This window comes from Tuber melanosporum (assembly GCF_000151645.1).
Source record: "Tuber melanosporum whole genome shotgun sequence assembly, scaffold_43, strain Mel28".
Classification (NCBI taxonomy): Eukaryota; Fungi; Ascomycota; class Pezizomycetes; order Pezizales; family Tuberaceae; genus Tuber; species Tuber melanosporum.
Genome location: NW_003299088.1, coordinates 409,288 through 435,456, shown reverse-complemented (window position 1 = coordinate 435,456; position 26,169 = coordinate 409,288). Strand labels below are relative to the sequence as shown.

The following is a 26,169-nucleotide window of genomic DNA, read 5'->3' as shown; positions in this document are numbered from 1 at the left end:
TCTTGGTTGCTCATAAAGGCATGTTTATGAGATGGATCATTTGGAGTTGCGATTAGATAGTTGGTATGATTCTAAAGTGAAGAAAGTCTTTGGATTTGCGCTTAGGCTGAGCGCGATTCCTCTCTGTGTGGTATTGCGCTAGTGTGCAGGTGAAGGATGGAGGGGTAGAATGTGCAAATACCGGTACCAGAGTACGGAGTCCACTCTACTCAAGAATACCGGTGCTCATTCTGAGACTTCATCCCACACACGACCAAACGCTATTGTAGTACGGGTAAACATCTGTAGTGCTAGTAGAACATCGGAAGTACCGCATAAGTTAAGGTTACGTGAGCAGGCAGCTTAAGTTAACTCCCAAATTACGATACTGGTACGGCATACACACACTGCACTGTATAGTGCCTGCAATCTGGTAAGCTTGCGGCCATGAGCTATGATAATCTCACTCACTCAAGCAGAGTGGTTATCGCCCCAATAGCGGCCTTCGTTTCGTAGATTAGAGCCTCACAAGACAGGTGCCTGATCAACGAGAAACCTCTCGAGGACTGGACAAATGAACAAAAGCCCCCTATTGCTAACGCTATCCCATAACACCACCTGTTGCCTGGGCACTCGCATACCATAATTACTTATTCACATCGCTCCGTTCATCGCGTTTCTTCCCCTCCCCTCCCCTCATTTATTGCCCGACCTTGCCTCTCACTTCCTTTCTTAGCAACAACCTTCCTTCATCCCTCCCTGCCCTCTTGCTGCCTTCCTTCATCTTCCTCTCATAACCTCGACCGTGTTTCCCGTCAAACCACTGTTGCCACAACTTACTGTATCTTACCCTACTTTACCCCAGCTTCTTCACCTTGCTCTCATCCCCTAGATTAAAATGAAGCTCTCAACACCTCTCTTATTACTAGCAGGTGCATCAACATGTGTATCGGCCCAATGGACAGACTACCTCAACAAGATACTGAACACCGGGGGGGAGAAGCAAGTCCCTCTGAAAAATATGGAACCGGAGGACCACGTGGAAGATCGTGAGGTACTCATCGCGCGCCGAGTAAGGAGCGTCACTTCGGAGAACTGGTTGAGTCTCGTGCAGCCGAGCAGTGCAATAACGGAGCAGGAGCAGAAAGAAAGTGCCGCTGCTGCTGAGGCTGTGGCCACAACCGCCACCCCGACCGAGTGGTATTATTACTTCACGTCTTCAGTTGTGAATGGGACTAAGAACGTTACGTATTGGGATGGCGTTTTTAATGTGAGTATTCATTTTTCCTATCTGCCTCCTCTCTTGATACTTTCGCGATGCTAACCGTGGCGATTTCTCTCTTTGTCCCAAGGATACTGTCTACACGTTTGCAAAGGATCTGGATGTGAACTTTGGAAAGGTGGATTGCGCGACCGAGGCTTCTAAAGACCTCTGTAGGGATTTTTACATTACATCGCAGATCAAAATCCCACAGTTCTATCACCTCGTTGCATACCCGGACAGGTCTGTTGAGATTCGCGAGCTTCCATGGAACATAACCACTATCGGGGTTAAGGATCAGGTCAACCATTACACGCAGTTCCACTACAACGAGGAGTGGAAGAAGGTTGATGCGTGGACTGGAGTTTTCAACCCCGTCAATGGTACTTTTAAGGATGTCAGGCCCTACGCTGGTATAGCCTTGACATACTACGAATCTATGCCGTAAGCTTGAGCTTGGGTGATTTATCCGGTAATCAAGATACTAACCCTCATGTTTAGACAATGGGTCCCCATGCTTCTTATTAGCGTAGTCGGAAGGACCATTATGTACGATTTCCCTTTCTGCGTATTTTTATTTTATTTTCACCGTTTGTTTTCACTTGCTAACTGTTGAAACAGGACAAGGGTCTCAAGGCGTACCACTGAGCCGACTCGTGCTGGCACACAGCCAATCCCTCAAGCAACTTCATAGACCCTTTTTTCTCTACAATTGTTTATTCGGGAGGTAGAGGATTGGACGAAGAAGAGTTGTTTTCATTCTAGATGTATGATGGATTTCAGAGAGAGATGCTATTGCTATTGCTATTTAATGTACGCTCGTGACGGAAAAGCAGTGTTACGTGGTATCCTTTTTTTGTATTACGGGGCACAGGGGTATTCACTTGGTGGAAAAGTATGTACTTTTCTTTTTCTTTTTCTTTTTTCTTTTTTCTTTTTTATTCTTGATCTTTGATCTCTTCAATTTCAATTTTTTTTTTTTCTCGCCTAATTGTTTTTCCGACAAGTTACTACGGAGAATTCAAGACTCTTTCGCAAGTATCATACAAGCTCTCTAAATCGTGAACAATCCTCGTATCTGTGTCGGAGGCTGCAAACTTCCCGTAGCGAAGGTCACTGAGATCCCCAATAGTGGACCTGAGCTCCTCGAGCATCTTATCACACTCACCATCAAGAGTATTAAACTCAGCATCCAAATCCTCCACGGCAGAATTCATCTGGCTCAGCAATTCCTTCAACGGGAGTTTCGGTTCCATTGGTGCAGCACCGAATAACTATAGCGTTGTGGTTAGAGAAAAGGTCTCTTTCGCAGTGACCAAAAAAAAACAAAGGGCCCGGCTCCAAAAAAAAAAAAAAAAAAAAAGAACGAAGCGAAAAGCCCACCTCAATAGCAGTCATAGTCTCATCGTCCACGCGTTTCAACGCCCTCCGTTCCTTCTCCAGCTCGCTACGCTGCTTGACTCCCAGCGCAGCCTCATGCTTAATGTTCTTCTTAACGCGCTCACACGTTTTGTTCCGGAGAAGCTGGAGTTCTCTATAGAGAAGCTTGACCTGGGGATTCGAACGCTGGTCTTTGGGGAACAACTCGGTGAACTGTCGAAGGGAGATTATGTCCTGGAGCGAAGCCCTAGACAGGAGGAAAGAGGAGAGGATTTGAGTTTCGAGGTCTTTTGTTGTGGACGACATGGGTTGGTTGATCGATTCGGTGGGAGAGAGGAGGGTTTTCTTTTCTCTCGCCCCGTTTCGTGATTTCCTGAAGACCGGTCAAATATAATAAATGCGTCCTAGTACAGTACCGGTACTGGAGCACAAGCTTTTTTTTCTTTTTCGGTCCCAGAGCTTTGAACAAGCGACCCGCGGCATAACAACGAGGACGCCCTTCCCACCTTCCCACCTTCGTATCATACTATCCAACCAATCAAGGCCAACGAGTGATTAACCATGATGGCCGGGTAAATATCTCCATGAGTACATTTTCTCGTGATTTATTGCGGCTTTGCTTTCACTTAAACGCGTCCTCCGTGTTCTGGCCTTTCCCTCGCTTTCGCTTTTTAGGATTTCTCGAAACCACTTTTTTTCACCCCCCCGATCCTAGCAAATATCCTTCTATCTCACACCCCACCCACACCCACCCTGCACATAACACTAACTGGACACTATACCTATCTGTCTACCTCACTTAACTGACTTGCCTACAATTACCTCCTGCTTTCCTACATTACCGATATCTTCCACTTACCCATATCTTTCCGTCCGCCTCCTCCCCTCCCTACTCCACCTTCCCCGCCTCTTACTTTTCCTTTAACCCCCCCCCCTTCCCGAGTACCCCCAACATCTTCTTTCCTTCTACGGCTTTTTTCTTTTTTTTTCTTCTTTTCTCCCTCCTTTCATTTTTTCATTTCCTTTCATTTCCTTTTTTTTTTTTTCCATTTTTCTTTCTTTTTCTTTCCAAGCTCTCTTTCCCCCCCTTCCTACCTTATCTACCTCTTTATATATAAGTTTGAAGTTCCCCCCCTCTTAAGTCGACCCACTTATCAGCCCACCCACTATGCCCCCGGCTGCCTCTCAAAAGGTGCTTACTTACGAAGTCCAGGAGAGGGTACTGTGCTTTCACGGGCCAATGCTTTATGAAGCAAAGGTTTTGGAGGTCAAGAAATCTGAAGATAAGAAGGAATTGCCAGAGTACAAGGTGCATTACAAGGGGTGGAAAAACACGTTCGTCGTCTCCCTTTCCCTTTCTGGTCTTGACGGATTCTGTACCCTTTTCTCTCCCTCCCCCTTCTCACCATATTTAGGGTTTGCGCGGTGCTTTGCGCAATGCGTTCTTGGGGCGTGGCCTTCTTACACATTCCCTCTGCGTCCTATACCCTATCTTTCCCTTCTGTTTCACGTTTCCCCCACCTTGTTATGTGTGTGCGTGCTGTGGTCCACTAGCCCTCCCTCAAAGTCAATTAACACTAACGATTGCCGAAATAAACAGTTGGGACGAATTTGTTCCCGCGGACCGTTTGAGGAAGATGAACGAGGAGAACTTGCGCCTTCAGAAAGAGCTAAACGATAATACTAAGCCTTCTTCCAAGAGAACCAATCCTACCCCGAACGCAAAGGCTGGCATGAAGATGTCGAAAGCTGGGTCTGAAGATCTCCCGGGAGCTTCCGGTACCCTCCCACCCAGGGGACAGAAGCGTGGAAGGGAGCTTGAAATTGAGAAGGTTTGTCTGTAGTGATTCCCTGTGTGGTCTACCCTTGAGGTTTTTTCTTTTTTCTTTCCTTCCCCTTTTGTTTTATTTTTTTCTGGCCGATAATGAGGAGGATGCTTGCTAACACTCGGGTCTGAAGGAAGAGGACTTTATGAAGAGACATGACATCAAAATTACCATTCCGGATAACCTCAAGGCATTACTTGTCGACGATTGGGAGAACGTTACCAAGAATCAGCAGCTCGTCCCTCTCCCCCGTAACCCGTCCGTTACACAGATCTTGCAAAAGTATAGAGAATCCATGCCCAAGAAGCGCGAGGGGTCGGCGGATATGGATATCTTTGAAGAGGTCCTTGCCGGGTTGAAGCTTTACTTTGATAAGAGTCTCGGGACTATCTTGCTGTACAGATTCGAGAGACAGCAGTATATGGAGATTCGCAAAGAGCATCCTGGGAAGGAGCCTAGTGAACTCTATGGAGCGGAGCATCTATTGAGGCTCTTTGGTAATTGCGCTCCTTTCTTTGCATGTTTGTAGAGGGAAGCTGACTAATTGGGGTATTTATAGTTTCTATGCCCGAACTTCTAGCTCACACCAATATGGACCCCCAATCCGTTTCTAAGCTCCGTGAGCACATCGAAGACTTCATCCGCTTTCTGGGGAAGAACCCTGAGCAATACGTCGCAGAGCACTACGAGAGTGGTTAGTTGTCCCCAGTCTTACTCGATACTTTCTGTTACGGATCCTCCCCCATCCCCGCACGAAAAAGAAACGAAGAGTATATCTTGTCCGCCCTTTTTCCACCTGCCCTAAAGACAGACCAAACATACAGGAACTCCCGTCTCCAGTTAGTTGGCTATGGTTGCTTCCCCCTGTACGAAACCCGGCGGGATCGGGGGAGTTGGGATAAAAGAAGATGGGAAGAAAAAAAAGATGAAGGCGACGAACTCACAATTTTTCTTTTCTTCTAGCTTCCCCGCGGTATATCGATCTTTCTAGAGGCCTCTGAGTGAATGCACGGGCACAGAAATGGTTGGGGTGAAGTATAGGGGAGATAGAATTGGCGGAACAGGTGATGGTGGAGCCAGTTGCGATTTTTCTGTCTTTTCTTTTTTCAAACAGACGTGGTTTATCGTGATTAGTTTGATTCTGATTCTGGATCCCTTTTCTACACTAAAATTTTTACTATTATCCTTGAACTATTTTTTTCTAAATAAAAAAAACAGGTAGGTTTGGGGTGCACGGACTGCTTTGTACGATAGGCGATGGATCGATTGGATGGATGGGATTGCCTTTTTCTTCTCTATATCAGGGGCATTGCTATGGTTGTGGGCGTAATACGTTAATTTACGATATTATTACCAAAACTCTGTCGGGCTACACAACTCGTACATTGTGCTGTACAGTACCCGGGCCTGCGGGAGGGGTCATTGGGGATCACTCGGTCGCATTCGTAGTTGCCATGGAACAGACTACATCGTTCAATTGCTGGGTTGTGTACCAGGGCAAGAATGAGAAGGAAAGGAAAGGAGAGAACTCTATTACACTATGGCGCGAAAACAAGGATATAACTATTAGCGTAAATTTGGCAAAATTGATATCCCATCCACTCATCCAGATTCGACACAACCTGGCGCTCATACCACTACTGCACACCACGACCCATCACCTCGACGCCGGGAAATTCTTCCTGCAAACAACAAAAATCAGCACTAAGAGACGAAGCCCCCAAAATGCGGGATAGGAAGACAAACGTATTCAACAAAACCCCCTTAACACTCCTAATTTCCGCCTTAACCTTCGACACAGCGTCATCCTTGCCCTTCGCCCCACCGTAATCGTAGGGCGAGGTAAAAATGCTGGAACTGCTCCAGTCGTAGGTGAGGCTCTCGAGGTAGCTCCTTAGGTCCTCGAGCGCGAATGTGAGCTCGTTGTCCATGCCGTCTGAGTGGCTCTCGACGAGGGCGTGGAGTTGCGTTGATAGGTGTTCCAGTTTCCCGTCCGGGGTTAGGTCCTCGGCTTCATCGGAGGTGTTGAGGTTGTAGTCCGGTAATGGGCTTGTTTGTGTCGTGGCATCGACGTGGAATAGTTCGCTAGGGTCTGAGGTACTGCTGCTATCGTCTTCGTCATCGGAGGAGGAAGAAGAGTGGGGGGAGGAGGGGTAGTAGTGTTTTTTGTTACTGTTGGCGGTGGGGTGCTGGACTCGTGTTGAGGGGACGAGCTCGCGTAGTCGGGTGTTTAGCTCCGTGAGGTTCTTCAGTGCCGCTGAGGAGAGGTCTAGGCGTGCGTCTGTGAGTGCGGAGTACATGGGTGTGAAGATAAATTTGTGCGCGCCGTAGATTGTGCTGCCTATGGCTGAGGCGAAGTATGCGGATTTGAGGATGTTGGAGGTGCTAACTAGGGGCTGTGGGGGTGGAGGTGGTGCAGGGGTTAGGAATTCTGGGTAGGTTATTAGCGGGGGAGAGGCAGCGGCCGTAGTAGCAGTGGTCTCCTTATTCTCCCGGCCGGAGTCTTCGGGGGGGTGTTTCGTTTCATCGTTAGCGTTGGGCTTTGTTACCTCCGTAGAAGGTTGTTCCTGGGGTTATTATCATCACCGTTAACATCGCCACGACAGGCTACTTCCGAAGGAAAAGAAAGAGGTACAAACCCTCTTCTTCCCCTTCCCCCTCTCCAAAACCACCCTAACCTCCTCCTTCGTGACAACCGCCTCCTTCATCTTCTCCTTCTGCACCCTCTCCATCTCTTCCATTAGAGCCTCAATCTCATTCCCCGTCAGCCCCTTCTCCAACAAGAACTCCTTCTTCTGCTCCCATGGCGCATTCTTGACGCTGCTAGTTTCGAGGAATTTAGCGGCTTGCTCGCGGAGCTCCTTGCGTGTCCGGGCCCCGGGAAGCGGCAGCTGCTTTGATGGGTTTGGGGAGGATTCGTGTATGGTCTTCAGGTCCGTCGGGATGTCGGCTGTGGTGGTGGTAGCGGAAGTAGGGGGCTTAGGGGTTTCGGCCGGCATTTTAGTAACGATTGTGGTGATTCCGTAGTAGTTGTTGATGAATGGTGGTGGTGAGCAGGGGATCGGTGAGATCAGAGTTCGTTTTCCAGGAACCCGTGTTGTGGTTTGGTTAGTTGTTGCCTCTAGCAGCCTCGGTAATTCAGCGTTGCTGGGATATTTATTTGGTGTGGCGCAACGAACGTGTCATGCGTTTCCGCATCATAGTTCCTCACTCGCCTAGTTTGTCTTGGCGGCTCTGCTCACCACATTTCTCGTCGTTCCAAGCGCTGCGTCCGTAAATTGGGCCTATCATAAGGGAGTATGATATGTACAGAAAAAGGAAAAACAATACAATACGAGCACAATTCTCCCGTTCCGGGTTAACCCGTTCAGCATTCCCACTCGAGCCCGTGAACGGAAACCAGGGAGTATTCCCCCGTGGGAATTGGCTCGCTGTGGTGTTCTGCACACTTGGGTGTTTTGCACAAACACTTTCCCTTTTATCACACTTGCTCGCCTTCATCCCAACTTTCTAGGGGCGTAGTGTTTTTTTGAGGGCGGTGCGGGTCAGCTCCCGGCGAGCGAGGAAGGAAGGGCAATCGTGGCCTGCTGGCGTTGGGTGTCGTGAAAATCCTTTAGTGGTGTTTCCCACTTCGCTTCCCTCTCCCTTTGGGTTAGGGTGCGAGTGAGGTATGATAGCAGCTATTAGACGATCGGATCGTGCATTAGGGGTAGTATCATATGGTGTGGGTGGAGGCGGCAGAACAACCGGATCCCTCTAGATAACCGCTTTGTGATGCACCTCTAGGGGCCCTGTAGGTTTTTATCATAATTCGTTTCATAATAATATTATTATCATAATGAATGGCGGAAAGGGGGTCTGGCAGAGCATTTACAAGGGTTTGTAGTACAGTACAGTACTTGGAAGGGCATGAGAACTTTACGAACGCTGGTGTGCTATGATAATATTTATAATAGTAATATTATTATTATCATAGTACACCTGGCCATGGGACCCTTGTCCGGTTCCCTGGGAGATTTAATTATGATAACATGAAGTTGCGGGATATATGGCCGGTGTCAATGTTTGGGTGTGTAGCTTTTCGCTCGATTGGGAACGGGTTTGGATGTAGGGTTTTGCGTGATTGAGGAGCGTTGAGGGGAGAGGGATGGGGGGTGGGGAAGTGTATATAAGGGGGCTCGCACCCCTCTTGGGGGAGACCTGCGGGCTGAATATGATACTCTTTTACCGTTACATACTGCTACTTTTATCATACCTCTATTGCGGCTCGATCGGCTCTGCAGAATAAATAATCAGCCTTCTCCACTTTCCTCCATTTCACTCCTCTTGGGACTCCTAAACCACCAGTCAACCAATGTCTGCCTCTGCCACCACCGCTTCTTCCGCCACTCCCAAGACTTGGTTCATTACGGGGTGCTCTAGCGGTTTCGGCTCCGCCCTTGCTCTCACGGTCCTCGCGTCGGGCGATAAAGTTATCTGTACCGCTCGTAACCCCTCAGCCCTCAAACACCTCACCGAGCTCGGGGCGATCCCCTTATCCCTCGACTTGACATCCCCCCCGGCCACCATCCAGGCCACCATAACCAGCAGCATCAGTGACCACGGCCCGATAGACTATCTCGTGAACAACGCGGGAGTTTTCACGATAGGAACCGTGGAAGCCTACACAGCAGCTGAACTCCAGGAACACTTCACGATAAACGTCTTCAGCCACATCACCATCGCTCAGGCCGTCCTCCCGCACATGCGCTCCCGGCGCAGCGGCGTCATCGCCAACGTCGGCTCGATCGCTGGCTGGGGCGGGGGTCCCTGCCTTGGCGCCTACAGCGCCGGAAAGCACGCGCTCGCCGCTTTCAGTCTCAGTCTTCGGCGGGAGGTGGCGAGTTTCGGCATCACCGTTACCTGCGTCGAGTTGGGCTATTTTCGCACGGCGATTTTGGAGGATGGGAGGGCGTTCGAGGCTAAGAGGGCCATTCCTGAATACGAGGATTTGATGCACGCTGCTCGCGGGAGATTGAGAGGGATTAGCTTGAAGCAGCCTGGCGATCCGAAGAAAGGGGCTGAGTTGGTGGTTGAGATGCTTAGCGGGAGGGGGAGGGGTGCTGGGAGGGTTCTACCGGAGAGGTGGGTTGTTGGCAGGGACGCTGTTGCTTTCGTTGAGGCGGCTTTGAAGAGGGGGGAAGACATGCTTGAAGGGTGGAGGGAGGTCGTTAGCACTACTGATTGCGATGATGTCGATCCTAATAAGGATATGTTCACGTAGGTCCTTCTCCGGACTCTTTTGTTCATTAGCCATATAGCTAGCTGTTCGCTCGGTTGGTCGGGTATCATAGATACACCTCACCGAAGCTGCAGAAGTTCAAAAAAGATGCCAAGAATTCCTTTCAATCCTCCCTTCACAGCCCCTCACTCGCTCGCTACTAGATATCCCTTTTTCCCGGACGGGGGAAAACAAGAAGAAAAAACTCAACCACCCTTCCCCCACACACCGAAGCGCCCAGGCCCAAACACGAATACCCCGTGACTATTATCAACCCACTCATGACAATACCATTATGATGACAGTTAAAATTTTCTCCAGTCCTCCTACCCAAGAATCGGTATGATATGACACCCCCGTTTTTTCCCTTCTACAGTACGAGCATATGACAGCCGGGCGCCAGTCATTACACCATGGACACGAAGCGCAATCGCCCTATCTTCCGCAACGCGGGGGGGTTTCGCACACCCTCACTCTTGAGCGAAACAAAGACAAAAAGAAAACAAAAGTGGATAGATATATATAAGTCTAGTAAGCTATGTTTGTGGAAATAAATTGCAATCCTGAATCCGAAAAGGAAAGGAAAGGAATGGAAAGAAAGAAAGAAAGGTAGATTTTCCGGCGCTTGCGGCGTCGTTGGTATTCTCATCTCTTGGGGCTTATTTCGGGAGGGGTGGGAAGGAGTAGGGGGCTCAGTGGTCATGTCGTATCACTCGGTAGAATACTGGAATTCGGTAGCCCTAGGAGATAAGGCATTGATAGCGGCTCGGATGCGTTCGATCAGGTTGTTAGGACTCTCGACAACCCCCGTGGCGCGAAATCAGGACGCTCAATTAAACCGCCTCTAATGGTGAAATTTGAAATGGCTAATCTTGTCAGTGGTCTAGAATTCACCTTCTATGGCTTGGGTCTCGCCGTGGAAGCGCCTTAAGTCTGCTATCGGATTTTGCAACAGTGGGAATCACTGTTCCAAGCTGCAATAGGCTTAGCAAAGGAGGTTATAGATCCCCCGGCATGAACTCGAACATTTGGGTCTGAATTTAGTATGGGCGCTCAGATATGTATAGAAACAATCCTTTTGCCTCTCCCTGCATTTAGGTCCTATACGCTTGGGACTCGTAGCAAAGCGACGAATGCCGGTTGATGAGAAGTGACAAGCTCAGCTTGCCCGAGCTGTACCGCGTCAGGGGAACTCTATTCCTCGCCGGGACGTTCCGTCTCCGGGGACATTCAGGAGGCAATGGATTTAACGAGCTTTCGGTGTAGGCTGCTCGGGCGTTGAGTGCATGTGCATGTGGACGTGCATCAAGAGCGGAATGTAAGTAGTCCCATTACTAGCGAAAAAAAGGCTACAGAGGGGGGAGAGGGGGAGCTTAGACCTGACCCGCACGTCAAGCACTCGCTAGGAGGTTGAAATCCCCCCCTCTTGGCTACGGGAGAGGGAAACATCGCAAACCCCGGCGGCATTAGTTAGAACGAAACAAAGGAATATTCGCGGCGCCTTACTACTCGAGCAGGAGAGGAAACTGCAACGCCCTAATACATTTATCTTCTATTCGAGTTTTTGCGGTACAGTAGATCTATAAACATACCTCTAGCCCTTGTGTCTCCGTCCCATACTTCAGGCCCTGGGCAAAAGTGTGCGCATTAAATACTCGAAACTTCGACCCTCCACCACGATAGACTAGAACAGGGATACCGAGCTCGAGGATCTGATTGCAATTAACTTTTGTGCTGCCACTCTCTTATAGTGTCCATACTTTTTAACGCGAGTCTACACCGGTCGTTGAGGGGAGGGGAAAAAAAAGAAAGGAAGGGATAGGAGACATAAAAAGTGCGCGAGAAGGGGAAGCGAAAACTACAAACAACGATGTTAAATACAAAGGATAGGAGCCTAAGCTATAAACAGGGCCATCCCAATACAATAACACTCTACTCCTTCCCCCGCGAAATCTAGGAATAAATGCTTATAAATACTAACTCGACTGCACTCACAAATACCAGAGGGACTTCAAACAAGCACCTCCTACAATCTCGTAGAGTGTGAAACATTCCGGATAAAAGCAGGTGAATGATGGAAGTTGTTTGAGAGTTGGAGTGTGACGGGGGTGTTTGTACAGGAGAGTAGAGTCTCATGAGGGATTACGGGAGTGTGTGGGAGAATGCGGAAGGGCAGAGGGCATGATCGGATGACTGATGTTTTCCTTCGTTGTGTGATGTTTCTGGTGGGAGCGAAAATAGTAAGGGTGCCGAGGAAGTGCTCGGAGGTGTTGCCCATCCGGGTATATAACCCTCCTATTGTCCTGTTAGCTAGTAGAAGTTAACACATATCATACGTTTACTTGCATACCCAATATTGTTCTCCTACTTATTTTGTTTCCCCCGGCGGTTCAATAAATTAATATAGGACCTCCCCCGACCGATCATAGCAGAAGAAGATTTCCAACGCCAGGCTTGTGAAATGGCCTAGAGGGAGGGACACCGATGTCCACAGGAAAGCTTCGTCGCTCTCAGAGGTGGAAAAAGTCATAAAGGAGGGAGAGAGTGGTGATGACCAGAGTAGTGAGGATACCCATAGGGGCATCGCTGCGGGAACAGATGCCCATGTCCGAAGCGGCAAGAGGGCTTATGTCTCTTCGAATCTAGGTCGTCCGTAGCCGTTTTGGGGCGCCGGATTCTGGAAGTAGTTGTTCATCCACCCTTTCGCGCTTGAGGCTAGTGGCGTGGGGTGGTGGTGTATGGCTGGGCCTGCGTGGTGTATCGGGGGTGGCATCCTGCAGAAGCTTTACTATTCCCTCATGACCACCCCGGAAAGCCCATTCGAGGGGTGTATTACCCACACAATCTACTTGGTGAACATCACAACCATTCCTCTCCATCAACGGAACCACAACGTCAACAATTCCAAAGAAGGATGCACAGTGCAATCCAGTGAATGAGGAAAAGCTCCTGATATCACTAAAGCGATTGGGGCCCAATACCTGCCTCAAGAGAGATTTAGCGGATATGTGGTCACTGTAATCGTCCAATAGCTCCAGCGCGAGCGATTTAGCGCAGTCCGAGAGCTCTCTTTTTGCGTGGGTTCCCCAGTATCTAGAAGAGTATTCGAGGAAGGTTTCCAGCTCGGGGTCAGAGAGGTCACTGGTCGAGAGACCCTTGAACCGTTGGAAATTTAGATAGGTCAAGCAGGTTTCCGCGATTTTCGAGTGAGCTTTATCGAAAAGGCCGGGGCAAGTAGAAAGGTACTCTTGGAGAGTTGAAAAGGCCAAGCGGACAGCAGCCTCCTTATCCACCATAAGAAGTCCTTGGCAGCACTCTAGCAGTGTCTTTATTGAAGGGGCGTTGTCGAGTTTGAGGTCCGTTGATCCCATTTTGACGGCGAGGGCGTGGCAGAGTTCGTCCACACTCAGCGGCCGCTCCGAATGCGAAACCCACATGAGAGCGGCCATCCCAATCTCCTCCTTACTCTTGTCCTGTTCCTTTACCCGGCGCAGCATTCTAGCGTGGACGCCCCCCAAGCTACTCGTCATTTCCTGTAGCCTATCTCGCCTGGTTGAGATCTTCTGTTCCTCTAAAATCGCCTCCACCGTCAGAGACACCAGGAGTCTGGACATATATCGTCAGTGAATTGCTACGGTTGGTTCCCAATGTCTCTACTCTTACGTACATTTCCGAAAACATTGCTGGGATCTCAGCTAGGACCTCTGCCCTTAGACAGTCATTCATCGCGTCTTTATTGGCGTCCTTCTCAAGTTTAGCAAGGATATATCTGACGTTATCTCCTCTGTTGGCCCCTATGTCGATGAAGGTCACCGCTTCAGCAAAACGACACTGAATATCACTCCGGATATTCGATCTTCCAGTCAGGAATAATCGGGTACTCGGCGATCTCTCTAGGATTTCTTGTAACGATTCGAGAACTGTATATCGATCTCTCGCCACACATTCATCCAGGGCGTCGACACAGATGAATATGTGCTGTGAGGTGGGGACGGTTTGGAACATCTCGATAATTTCAGGAAGCAGTGGTCGGGGGCCACCCGAGACCCGTTTACTGTCGAAATATGCCTTGGCTATCTCTCTTGGAATCTCTGCTAATCCAAAAACTATCTGTCTAAGCAGAGCACCTAGCATGTCTCTTGGAGACTGCTTCTTCTGGGAGGCGAAGTAGAAGGAGGCGACAATAGTGTTTTGATCGTTGGCCGGCTCGCCCAACTTGTCGATCACTAAGGAACTAAAATCGCGACCTGTCAGTAATACCAATCTTTGCTTTTCCTCTCAGAAGTCGTCTCTCTTACGTGATATAGGTCTTTCCAGATCCGGGATGGCCATAGTAAAATAGAGTCGCATTGCCGTGTTGATGATCCTGGCGAGAAACATCGGACCAGGTTCGAAATGCCTCCGTTTGTAGGAGCCGGTCACCTACATTGGAGACCCGATCTGCTTGTATAACCTCGTGCTGTATCCGAGGTTCGAGCGGAGATAGCCATGCAAGGATCGGATTCTCCCCTGAGAGGTGAACGCTCAAGTGGTTAAAAGAGCCCACATTGTTGTTCTAGAAAGACATCTTTCCGTTCTTGCTGAGGAATGCTGCAGAGGTCAACTCATCAGTGCCGGAAAGATGGGCCGATGAAGCCATTAACTAGTACCGTACATGTGGGAAAGAAAGTAGAGATGCGGGGCATCTCTCAGCCTCGAGGCTTGTGAAACCAATGCTTGCAGCCACCGTGCCCATCCTTCTTTGAAAGTTGAAGATGTTAGAATATGTGTCTACCGATACCCGACTCAAAAACCGACGACGACCTGCTCAAAATTGCTGGTTCTCATGCTGGCGTTAATTCTCCTTCTCAGGAACGACCCAACTCCAGGAAAAACCATCACGATATTTCCCAGCACCCTAAATCTCCAGAGACCAAACCTACGGGAATCAAGCACTACACATACCCTTCTATGCTTAAACTTGGTCGAGACATCACAGCGGGATATCGAGAAATACACAAGGCCATTGACTAGCTCCTTACTACCCTCCTACAAATGCGCCGCATCATTCCATTCAAGTGCCCACCATCCTGAAGCTAGCTTCAGCGTTCGTCAGATCGCTTGGCTAACCTGGGTAAATAAAATGTTTTGGCGATTGCGCCTATTTACACCAAAACCCGTCATTTTGGATGGTTTTAAACTAGACTCCTATAATTTAATGAATCTGGGTAGAAAGCTTTCCAAAAGTTGACCACTGGCAAGTGGTTATATGTATGCATGTAAAGATATCCTCTAACCTTTGCAGAGTCCTCAGACCCTTCCCATCACGTTATCATACAACTACCCGTTTAAAAACTCCTGTGAATCCACCCACTATCCCAGCCAGGCAGTCACCCCATGATGGGTTTAGCTTGACAAGTTAACAGAATTGCGAATTCCAGTTAAGATATCCAACAACCCGTCGAGGGCTGATCCTATACTATATCAGGAAAACCAAAAGCCTTCTTGGGGGCTTTTTTTTTTTCGCTCAGAATCCGGAGATTAACCCACAAGGCTGAAGGAGATAGTGGACTCCACGAGATTTTGCGGTACCGGTACTGGAACTGTACCGGTATGATACTTATACAAGTTCTCTTTCGATTCACAGCCAAGTTGAGCATAGCGAAACACATATGGGAAAAACGCTGGACCCACACAAAATTGGTAAGGAAGTATACTACTCCAGTGTGCTGTACTGTATATACCTTAAATTATAGACCAAACCACGGAATTGGTCGAAAGGGGATGCCGTTTGTTAACTGCGATACGAGTTTCGCTACCCCCAACTTGGCCCTGAAGTGAACCGGGGCTTGAGTACTAGTACTTGTAGGTACAGTACTCGTACCGGTACTTGTACCAGAATTAGTATGATTCCAGACATAGTGTGCACCAAATATTTCGTAACGGGGGACCGCTTGGCATAAAAACTTCCTGCCAAAAAACCAAGTCTGTGCTCAAATCGGGATTCCAGCAGTTATTGCTTTCATACTTGTTTTTTTCTTGCTAGGTTTAAAGGCTACATGAGAGAAGCCTAAACGAAAAGGTAAAGAAAAGAAAGTATGATATGCAAGGCTCTCTGTAACTCATAATAATTAAAAAAAAAAGTGACATGAATGCCACTTTTCTAGCCCGGGGTTCTGTGCCAGGTGGTCGTCACTCGTCACAAAATATTTGGTGCACAATATAGACGTCTGAAGCCATATTGGAATTTCGGTACTCTATACTCGAGTATATACGCTCGACCCAACTGTGAACTCGGCGATAACTCGTGCCGTGCTGAACCGGTCAGGGGCAAGAGAAGCCTCTGCCCTCCCCACCCCTTCCGACCAGATAATGCTGGTATCATACTATACAGTAAGTTGCTCGAGTAAATTATTCCAATGGTAACCTGCCCACCGTATCGCCAAAGAATACAATACAGCCGATGTCGTCGGTAGCCACCTGAAGGAATCAGAGTGCCGCCAATGCCCAGTCGCCGTTGAGCAAGAATACCGGTATGGTTTAAACATGCGGGGTTTGAAGAGAAAGAAACTCGGAATGCCCCCCCCCCAATCATAAGGCATTGACCTCAGGGTTTATAGATGGACTGATTACGTAAGCAGTAAAAATGTAGGGTTTTCCAACGTTAGCCAATTGGTCAGGTGCATTTGAGGTGTTTGGACAGATATGATAGTATCTTTTTGCGGGTGCAGATACCAGAAATAGGATAGGGTGCCGAGAATTACTCGTTACTCGTACTCGAGTAGAGAGCATTGATGGGTTTAGTTTGATACGGTAGGGTAGGTTAATACTTGTAGAATCGCAAATGCATAGTTAATGAGATCCAACACAGCCCGCATGCCCCAACCTTTAACCGTGTAGAGGAAAACACAAATACTTCATGAGGGTTTTTTTGTTTCTGAACACGGAGATTCAAGGGGAGCAGGCCGAGATAATTTGGTGGATAACACGAGTTCTCTTACCGTGGTAGGTTCTTGTATCGTGCGAAATGCTAGTGAAGCGCCAACATCGATGCTGGCAGCCTAATTTACTCATCTGAGTGAGCCCTTTCACTTCAGGGCGAAGTTGAGTACAGCCAAGTTCACGTTCTGCAAACACTTGGAATCATATGTATTAATAATAATCACCGATCGCGTTCAAAGATCGCTGCCGGTAGAAAGCGCTTTTCCTCGGATCACATCCACAGCATCGTATCGGGGTAACCGACCCCCTACCGTATGTATTGGCCCCAGCACCAGTTATATCGGGGATTTCTACCCTCGCATTCTTATCCAAAATATTTAACGTACAATATACCCATCATCAAGAAGATAGGAGAATCGGCCCTGAGCAACAACCTTGTATAATGAAAACTAAAAAACGGCGATGGCACCGTGTCGCATGACCTCAGAGGGAAAGCAAAACTTACTGGATTTGTGTGAGATGAGATTGTTGCAGCAATGGCAGGTACTCATGTTCTAAAACGACAACGGAGCCTGTCTCTTGAGCCCTAGGTGGCGGTGGGGGTGAGGCTCTGTATCGTATGATATGATAGAAATAATATCACAGCGCCAACCTTGCGCGCTTGCGGCTCGTGGCGTAGGGTGGCGGTGGCGTACGGCTGGATCTGTCAGGTATGTCGGGGGAGACATCTTTTCGCTTCAGTGGTAGATTAGGTACCCGCTCATCCCCTGTCTTGGCAGTGCCCGGTGATGGTGTCTGGCCCTCCGTGTCTGGCCTGTCAGAGTCGACATTTTCCTGGGCCATTAACAGCTTCACTACTCCCTCGTAGCCATTCCGAGCGGCCCATGATAGTGGCGTCCGGCCCTCAGTGTCTGACTTGTTGGGGTCGACATCGCCCCGGCCCAGTAGCAACTTCACTGCTCCCTCGTGGCCGTTCCGAGCAGCCCCTAAAAGCGGTGTTCGGCCATCATAGGCCTGCCGGTCAGGGTTAACACCTTTCCGCTCTAGCAGGAGCTTCACCACCTCCTCATGCCCCTTCTCAGCAGCCCGCAAGAGGGGTGTATGGCCAAGTACTGCGTCTGGCCGGTCGGGCTCGACATCGCTTCTTTCCAGCAGTAGCTTTACAACTCCCTCATGCCCATTCTCAGCTGCCGAGGAGAGTGGCGTTTGGCCAAATATTGTGTCCGGCCGGTCGGGGTTGACATCACTCCTTTCCAGAAGTAGCTTTACTACCCCCTCCTGTCCATTCTTTACAGCCCACGAGAGTGGCGCCAAGCCCTCGTAGTCCGGCAGGTCGGGATTAACATCGCACTGTTCTAGAAGCAGCCTCACCACACCCTCACGTCCCCACCCAGCGGCCCACGAAAGTGGTGCCCGACCGTCAAAACCCGGTCGGTCAGGGTCGACGTCTTTCCGTATCAATAGAAGCCTCACCAACCCGTCATGCCCATTCTTAGCAGCCCACAAGAGGGGCGTTTGGCCCCAGTCGTCTGGCCTGTTAGGGTCGACATTACCCTGTCTTAAGAGAAGGTTCGCCGCTTCCTCATGCCCACTCTCAGCAGCCCGCGATAGCGGTGTTCGTCCATACTCGTCCGGCCTATCAGGTTTGGTATCTTCCCGTTTTAGCAGTAGTTCTACTACTCCCTCATGTCCGCCAGCAGCAGCCCATATAAGTGGCGTATTGCCCACACAATCTATTCGGTTGATATCACAACCATTCTCCCTCACCAATGCAGCCACAACGTCGACAATTCCAAAGAAGGATGCGCAGTGCAGCCCAGTGAACGAGGAAAAGCTCCTGATATCACTAAAGTGATTGGGACCCAATACCTTCCTCAAGAGCAACTTAACAGATATATGGTCAGCGTAATCGTCATACAGCTTTAGCGCAAGCGATTTAGCGCAGTCCGAGAGCTCTCTTTTTGCGTGGGTTCCCCAGTATATAGAAGAGTATCCGAGGAAGGCTGTCCGCACGGGGTCAGAGAGGTCACTGATCGGGAGGCCCTTGAACCGCTGAAAATTTAGATAGGTCAAGCAGGTTTCCGCGATTGTCGAGTGAGCTCTATAGAAAAAGTCGGGGTGGGAGGCAAGATACTCTTGGAGGGTTAGATGGATTAAGCGGACAGTCGATGCCGCCCCATCTACTGCGAGAAGTCCCAGACAGCAATGTGACAATGTGCCTATTGAAGGGACATTTTTGGGATCGAGATCCCCTGATCCTATTTCGACCGCTACGGCGTGGCAGAGTTCATCCACTCCGAGCAGCCGCTCTGAATGAGAGATCCACATCAGAGCAGCCATCCCGAGTTTCGCTTTCACCCCACCCTGCGCCCTTACCCGCTCTACCGTTGCACCGTATACATCTCTTAAACCTAATCCATCTGTCATCGCGTTGAGCTTTTGCCGCCTGCGATGAATTGTTGATTCTTGTAAGATTGCCCCAATATTTAGGGAAACCAGTAAAAACCTAGATACATGTTAGTAGATGATTTAAAGGGGGGTTCGTAGCTTGGTTGCTTCCACGTACATTTCGGGAGCACTTTTGGGAATGAACTTTATAATTTCTGCCTCCAAGCAACTATCCATCGCATCTGGGGTTGCGTCCTTGCCAAGTCTAGCGCGTAGATACTCGGCGATGTCCAACCCGCTAGGACCTATGCATGCAATTGCTACTCTCCCATAAAAACACCTCTCAACCGTATCCCTGATGTGCGCTCTCCCAGTTAGGAATAATCGAGTACTTGGAGACCCCTCAAGAACCCTCCGCAGTGAATTGAGAACATCCGGCTGATACTCCTCAGTACATTCATCCAGGGCGTCAACACATATGAATGTGCATTGGGAGGAGGAGACTGTTTGGAGCATCTTTACAAGTTCAGGAAGCCGTGGTCCCCGGCCACCAACGAGCCCTTTCTGGCGGTGATATACCTTAACTACCTCTTCTGGAACCACTTTTAACCCACCAACTACCTGCTTAAGTAGGGCACCCAGCACATTTGCCGGAGATTGCTCCTCCCGAGCAAAAAAGTCGAAGTAGAAGCAGGCAGCAGCAATATTTCCCTCGCTAGCCTGGTCGCCCAAGGTGTCTATTACCAGGGAACTAGCATCGCGACCTGTCAGCAACACTTCTTTGTTTCGCCTCTCAGATGTCTCTCTCACGTGACGTAGGTCTTTCCCACTCCCGGATCACCGTAGTAAAATAAAGCGGATTTGTCCGGGCGAGAAGCACCGGACCAGGTCTGAAATACCTCCGTTTGCAGGAGCCAGTCCCCGACATTGGGGACCCGGTTTGTTCGAATGGCCTGGTGCCGTAGCCGCGGCTCGAGTGGAGATAACCATGCCAGGATTCCAGATCTCTCATCGGCCACGGTGAAGGGATTCCACACTTTGGCAAAAGAGTTGGTACTATCAAAACAAGCAGACATTTCCTCTTACCTCCCAACGTGAATGGTTTGTAGAGAATGGTTTATTGAGTTGGATTTCAAGTGTTGGGGGGGCGAGAGGAGTGGAGGCATACCACATCAAGCAATACCCCCATAGTACTCTTATAAGGCAGAAAGTGAAAGTGTCACACCACAGATACCCCAAAAGTTAACCGTACTCGCGCCCGAAGGAAGGAAGCGCCCCGACCAGAAACAGGGGGGTATGTTTTGTATGGGGGGGTTCAGGCAAGTTCTCCATACAGCCAGCTTTCTAAAGCATAACCTACGAGTACAACCAGCCCACCTTAACAGGGATAATAAATTATCGGAACCTTCCCAAGAACATTATGATATGCATACCGACATTCCACCACCATCCAACCCCCGGCCTGCGTTTCCAATTATGCATTATTGAAGCCTACCGATACTCTACTTAAGGGCGATAGGAACAGAAGCTCTCCCCGTGGTGTGATAGATAGGTATGGGATCATTTGTCAAGTTTTCCGATCTCCAAGCCAGGGCGAAAGCATCACAACCGTTCACCACCAGCGCTCGAGTATCATACTGCATTTTCATCCCTGCTCAAGCTGTCGTCGGCATCGTGTTAGGTTAACGATGCGGCTGAGGGTATATTCCTTGAGACCAAACCCTGTGTCTAAAGAATCCCGGATACCATGTGGTTTCCCTCGAACCTCTCGCAAATGATGCCCCCGAGTGACCAGTCATAAGCTGGTTGTATTCCGGGGGCATGCAGGCAAAATGTCGGGTACGTTCCCAAAAAGCGTACCAAAAATACCCCTTAACCACGAAAACTCTCGTGGGGGCCTGGTAGCGCATCCCGGGGGTCGATGGTGAAGCAGCCGCAAATACCGTAACCCAGGCAGGAGGGTTAACAATCGCAAGGAACAAGGCGTCAGACTGCTGTAAAGTACGATACAGTATCGCAGTGAGTCGTGAGACATGCAGATTCACCGCCTTCCTAATCTGTATGTGGCCAAGTGACATGCAAGAAACCACCGGTACTCCCCGAACCCCAAAGTCCGCGTCCACCCGAAATATCGAAAACCCCCGGGACAAGCACCCATCTTACTGAATATCATTTTTTTCCCTCTCACCTTCCCCATCACACGCTCATGACCCCATGGTAGGTTGGAATGCATGTTTTTGCGGTGTTCCAAAACTTCCCCATAAAGGAAGATGACTGCCCCTGTTCTGTAGTCTACCGCCGTCGCCTGTGCCCTCCGAGGCGGCTTGACCACGTACTAGTACGAGTACGAAGTAATCGGATAATGCGGGGCCTCCACCAGTGAGCCTGAATGGAGTTGTTGCGTGCCTTGCAGGTGCTCAGTACGAGCATGTTACGGTACTCGCGCTGCCAAGTCGAACTTAGACAACTCATAACTTTGCGGTTCAGTGGTACAAGTATCACATCATACCGTACTCGAGTACTGATCGCCTGACTAATACAGTAACGAGCGCATGCAATGCAACACAATTAATAATGACACACGACCTGACAAGCCTTGCGTAGATATCCATATTCTGGAGTACCGGTATCGGTAAATTGACCAATCTGGCCATTGAAGTTCCTCATGGAATCCTCGAGACCTTTGATGAATCCCAACCCGAGCAAGAACTTGGCAAGTCCTTGCAATTGTCTTTTTGGCAATATATGACGGCATATTTTCTAGGGCATCATATATAGAATTACATCACTCGGCTTGGCGCTTTGGAGACGTGGATTTACCGGTATTGGCCTAGCGATCACTACTCACGACTATGGTATGAGGATGTCCGGCTTCAACTTGGCCGCGCAGTGTATGGACAGCACAAATCAAACAGGTCTACGAGTACTCCACAACCAAACCTTCCAAGCCCTTCGACAAACATCACCGCACACCACCCTTTTTACTTATTCCTCCTGGATAGTGATCCTGAATCATATAGGGGACGTGTCCAAGAGCAGATTTCATTCTAGAGGGAGTGGTTCCCGCTGCGCTCGAGATAACAGCTCTTAAATTTGAGGAAAAATCTGGGTGGAGTCGTGGGTTGGCACTTAGCTGAGTAATACACAAACATATTGCCTAAAGCGGTAAGATAACATACCACATTACTTGTAATAGGACTAGCGTACGAGTAGTGACCCTGGGAGATGAAGCAAGGCGCCAACAGCACATTTTTTTTTTGTTTCAATTCCCTTTTTACAGGTACGGGATGGCGGGGGTACCTGCCAAGGGAAATGTCACTTTTCCCATGGAACCGTACTGTACTCGTACTCGTACATTTCCCGCGCAATGGCACTCGCGTTGTCGCCAAGAACATGAACCCAGGTGATAGGCGTTAGTTAGTAAATTTAATGAGACGGACAAAGGGGGCACGGACGGCCCTGTGAGCATATCTGTGCGTGGCACTGATTTACAGCTTCCCAAGGCCGTGCACAGATACTCGAGTACTGTACTAGGGGGTAGGCAAAAGTCGCGCCCACCACCACTGTATCTGTATGTGGGCTAAACCAGATCTGGAAGTTCGAGTGATAGCTGGTGAGTTTTTTTGGTGACAGCAAAAGTCGTGTGCACCTCTTAATATAGGTGCAGGAATTAAATATATACTAAGACAATTTAGTTATAGCGAGTGATATCTAGTGATTACCATTATGAATAAGAGAAATTGAATCTGGTATCATACTATATACAGAACGCTGATCTAGTATTTTGTAGCCCCCCCCCTCCACGTCAAGAACAGCTTGCAGTCGTTCCGGCATACTCCTAATAAGGCTTTCAAGTCTTTCCTTTAGGATAGCATTCCAGACAGCCGTTAAAGCAGCTTCAAGAGTTGCAATATCACCTATCCTTCCCCATGTTTCTCTAAGCTCATTTTCCATATCTAACCATAAGTTTTCAATAATGTTTAGGTCTGGTGATTGAGCAGGCCAACGAGTTGTTTCCATCTCGTTAAGGTTACGATATTGGATAGAGTAACCTTTATGTCCAGGTGCTCCATCCTCAACTACTGTAATCCAACCGTATTCTTCACAGCAGCGGTACCAAAAAGGGACCAGGTAGGGATGCATTATTTTTGTTACATAAAAGGCAGAGTCTGCCTTTGCCTTACATGGAACAAAAACAAGCTTAGACTTTAAAGTCCCACAGAACCTCCCCCAAACCATCTTGGTTTGGCGTCCGGACTCGAAGGTTTCGTCAACACAGTCGACATGGTATTCTTCTGTGGCCTTTCTTGTTATCCATGGCCGATTACCAAACCCTGCAGTTGAAAATGTGGACTCATCGGTCCACAGAATGCGGGACCAATCCTCATATATCCAGTCGAGACGTTCACGACACCAAGCAATACGGAGTGGTTTGTTTGCTAGCCGGATTGCAAATTTGTGCCGAAGCACACGACGGTGATAGCCTAAGGACTCCATAACACACTTTACAGTATCGGGACTGCAAGCGTAATCCATCTCCTCACATATCCCCTCCCAGCTAATGCGTCGTGTTCTAGCATTTTGTGTCACAAATACCACTAATCGCTACTTCTTAGCATCATTGAAAATGGGAGTCCGGCCAGAACGTCGACGGTTCGAAGGTGTGTTATCCTCCTTAGCACGTTTATATATCTTTATATCTAATATTAACAAACTTGAACTACTGGTGCCTTTAATTAAAAATAGAAATCTCACTTACTCGATAGCAGGTTCTTCGGTCAATGTTTAATTCTCGCCCAATTCTCGACCAATTCCACCCTGCATGATCACGGAGAGTAATGACCTTGTTGCACTCATCACGTGTTGTTTCATGGTGTCGAACTCCTTGTGGATTTTGCTCATGAGTGCCGGTTTGCTTCATGGTGTTGCAGGATACCTTATTGGAGTTGTGGAACTTCAGTGGAATGGGACGTGTTGTTTATCACAGTTTACTTTTCACTGACCAAGCATAGCAATAGGGGTATTGTGACCGGGGGGGGGGAGGGGGGTTGCCGAACATGGCATAGTATTAGAATTGAGAGCTTGTATTACTGCACCCGAAATACCCCTGTACCCGTGTACAGTACTCGGGGGTAGGCATTAGTCGGACACGCTTCCTAAATAAGCATGGCACATATATATGAACTAAAACAGAACTGGAAGGGCAAGTGATATCTAGTGATAAAAATATATGAGCTGCAAAAGTCAGGCGCACTTTTATAACTTCTATTCTATATACAAACTAATAGGGTGTAGGTGCTCCCTCTGCATCAATGACCACCCGTAATCATTGCAGCATACTATGAATCAAGTTCTCTAACGGTTCCACAGGAATTGCATGCCATACCCTATTTAATACAATTTCTAGGGTAGGAATATCATCAATTATCTCCCACGTTTGGCCCAGTTCTACTTCCTGTAACGATTCCTCCTTTGATAGTTAGTTCTTGGCGATGGAAAACGATACTTCTCTTCTTCTTCTGTTTCTTTCCTTCGTCTTACGATAGCACTAGGCCTCTGCCTACATTACTGATAGTATAAGACCTTTGTCTTCTATCGGGAACGTCTATTGTAAGCTTTCTCTAACTCTTCTTCATGAAGAACTTTCCTTGGCGTAACAATAAGGTTGCAATAAAGATAAAGATCGTAAAGGTGTTTTATATTTGTTAAAGTAATAAGTAGGAAAAGTACTTAGAACAAAGTATGAAGAACCTATCCTCTTCGGCTGTATCAGCCTCCTTATATAGTATCCTTCTCACCCATAGTCATGTGACCCAAAGTAGTCACATGTGCAAAACCAAATCATAACAAACTAGTCATGTGACCAAAGTGGTCACATGCTCAAAACCTATGACCTCATAGCAAGGTCATGTGTGAAAACTCATAGACCAATCATAATACAATAAACAAGTCATATGACTAGACTGAGTCATATGCGTGAAACCCATGACCTCATAGTGAGGTCATGTGCAAAATATAAATCATATACACAAGGCATACCTACGAGGTACACTCGCAAGGCATACTTGCCAGGCACACATTCTATGACTCATAATCGATCATGTACGAAATAAAATAAATCATAATATAATAAATCATATGACCCAAATGAGTCATATGTGTGAAACAATAACATACCTATGACTCATAATCATGAGTCACGTGAAAACCTTTTCTGTGCCAAGCCACGTTCATGACATTAGCTCCTCTTTCCCTAAGACTGAGTCCCATCAGGCTGTATCCCCAAGATTCAATAGTTCCCGTCCCGCTGAATGCATGGATCTCTGGAACCTATTGAGCTTGTCGTCTGCTTCCTGCCATCTTACCCTCACTATTTCAAGGTGAGGTTTAACATCTCGATCGTGTACCGCTGGGCATTGTTCAGCTGTCTTAGCTCCACGATCGTTTTATCGTGTGCCGAAATTGTGGCCTTGGCTTTGTCCTGTTATTCTTGGAGTTTTCGGATTTGCCTTTGCAGGCTTCTGGTATCTGGTTCCATTTCTTTAGATGAATTTTGGGCTCCTCCCTCCCTGGGCCTCATCCTCGAGGCCCTAGCCCTCTGCCACATCGTGGTATCCTTTCCATCCAACTCTTTCTTTGTTCCATCCTTCTGCATGTAGTATTCTTCAGTGATTTTCTTCATCCTGTGCATCTTGTACGTGATGTTGAAATAGTCTTTCCAGTGCTTTAGGACATAGTCTGGGCGCGAACCATACGTTTTTTATTCTCTCGAGAACCATCCCGAGCCATCCTAGTCCCCATAGTGTGCGGGACATCCATCGTTGTAGCATACCGTCCATGACATGGCATTATACTGTGCTTGTTTTTCCCTTTCCTTCAGTTCTTTGTTGGTTGGCTCCATGAATGAGGATTTGGGGCTGGTTGGTGTGGTTTAGCATGGGCTATCGCCCCAGCCCTCATGTGGTTGCAGTGTTGCGGGAGCCTTTCCTTTGCCTTTGTCTTGGTTGAATGTGATTGTCACTTGGGTCGGGCTTGCCTGGGTATCGCTGGTAGAAGGTTGAGAGGGCATGTAACCGGTACGGGTACTCGGTTATTGGTTTTGTTTTATGTTTTGTTTTAAGTATTGTTTGATACTTGGTTTGTTTTAAGTATCG

General features: G+C 48.4%; 6 protein-coding genes; 4 read left to right on the top strand and 2 right to left on the bottom strand.

Moving 5' to 3' along the window:
• Window positions 1–367: 367 nt before the first annotated feature.
• On the top strand, window positions 368–2,228 carry GSTUM_00008202001 (uncharacterized protein). XM_002839901.2 has 4 exons: window positions 368–1,249; window positions 1,332–1,684; window positions 1,742–1,789; window positions 1,862–2,228. Exons 1-4 carry the CDS (start codon window positions 878–880, stop codon window positions 1,932–1,934), a joined length of 846 nt encoding a protein of 281 aa, XP_002839947.1. The 5' UTR covers window positions 368–877; the 3' UTR covers window positions 1,935–2,228.
• A 22-nt stretch (window positions 2,229–2,250) lies between these two features.
• Window positions 2,251–2,974, bottom strand: GSTUM_00008201001 (uncharacterized protein; the record flags this gene model as incomplete). XM_002839900.2 has 2 exons in its annotated part: window positions 2,624–2,974; window positions 2,251–2,514 (listed from the first exon to the last, which is right to left on the bottom strand). Exons 1-2 carry the CDS (start codon window positions 2,924–2,926, stop codon window positions 2,251–2,253), a joined length of 567 nt encoding a protein of 188 aa, XP_002839946.1. The 5' UTR covers window positions 2,927–2,974.
• Window positions 2,975–3,204: 230 nt separating this feature from the next.
• GSTUM_00008200001 (uncharacterized protein) lies at window positions 3,205–3,577 on the top strand (the record flags this gene model as incomplete). XM_002839899.2 has 1 exon in its annotated part: window positions 3,205–3,577. One exon carries the CDS (start codon window positions 3,205–3,207, stop codon window positions 3,421–3,423), a length of 219 nt encoding a protein of 72 aa, XP_002839945.1. The 3' UTR covers window positions 3,424–3,577.
• A 211-nt stretch (window positions 3,578–3,788) lies between these two features.
• GSTUM_00008199001 (uncharacterized protein) lies at window positions 3,789–5,676 on the top strand (the record flags this gene model as incomplete). XM_002839898.2 has 4 exons in its annotated part: window positions 3,789–3,955; window positions 4,221–4,452; window positions 4,580–4,943; window positions 5,006–5,676. The coding sequence occupies 4 exons, from the start codon at window positions 3,789–3,791 to the stop codon at window positions 5,143–5,145; spliced, it is 903 nt and encodes a 300-aa protein (XP_002839944.1). The 3' UTR covers window positions 5,146–5,676.
• Window positions 5,677–5,954: 278 nt separating this feature from the next.
• On the bottom strand, window positions 5,955–7,558 carry GSTUM_00008198001 (uncharacterized protein). XM_002839897.2 has 3 exons: window positions 7,086–7,558; window positions 6,193–7,013; window positions 5,955–6,128 (listed from the first exon to the last, which is right to left on the bottom strand). Exons 1-3 carry the CDS (start codon window positions 7,443–7,445, stop codon window positions 6,104–6,106), a joined length of 1,206 nt encoding a protein of 401 aa, XP_002839943.1. The 5' UTR covers window positions 7,446–7,558; the 3' UTR covers window positions 5,955–6,103.
• A 1,242-nt stretch (window positions 7,559–8,800) lies between these two features.
• GSTUM_00008197001 (uncharacterized protein) lies at window positions 8,801–9,709 on the top strand (the record flags this gene model as incomplete). Its single annotated transcript, XM_002839896.1, has 1 exon — window positions 8,801–9,709. The coding sequence occupies one exon, from the start codon at window positions 8,801–8,803 to the stop codon at window positions 9,707–9,709; it is 909 nt and encodes a 302-aa protein (XP_002839942.1).
• Between the last annotated feature and the right edge of the window lie 16,460 nt (window positions 9,710–26,169).

Bases quoted from the DNA above. Each gene is read 5' to 3' on its own strand.
- GSTUM_00008198001 (XM_002839897.2), bottom strand. From the start codon at position 7,445: ATGCCGGCCGAAACCCCTAAGCCCCCTACTTCCGCTACCACCACCACA. The intron at 7,014-7,085 runs GTTTGTACCTCT...TAATAACCCCAG, and splicing joins GGGGGAAGGGGAAGAAGAGG to GAACAACCTTCTACGGAGGT. The intron at 6,129-6,192 runs GTTTGTCTTCCT...TGTTGTTTGCAG, and splicing joins AAGGGGGTTTTGTTGAATAC to GAAGAATTTCCCGGCGTCGA.
- GSTUM_00008202001 (XM_002839901.2), top strand. From the start codon at position 878: ATGAAGCTCTCAACACCTCTCTTATTACTAGCAGGTGCATCAACATGT. The intron at 1,250-1,331 runs GTGAGTATTCAT...CTTTGTCCCAAG, and splicing joins ATTGGGATGGCGTTTTTAAT to GATACTGTCTACACGTTTGC. The intron at 1,790-1,861 runs GTACGATTTCCC...CTGTTGAAACAG, and splicing joins GTAGTCGGAAGGACCATTAT to GACAAGGGTCTCAAGGCGTA.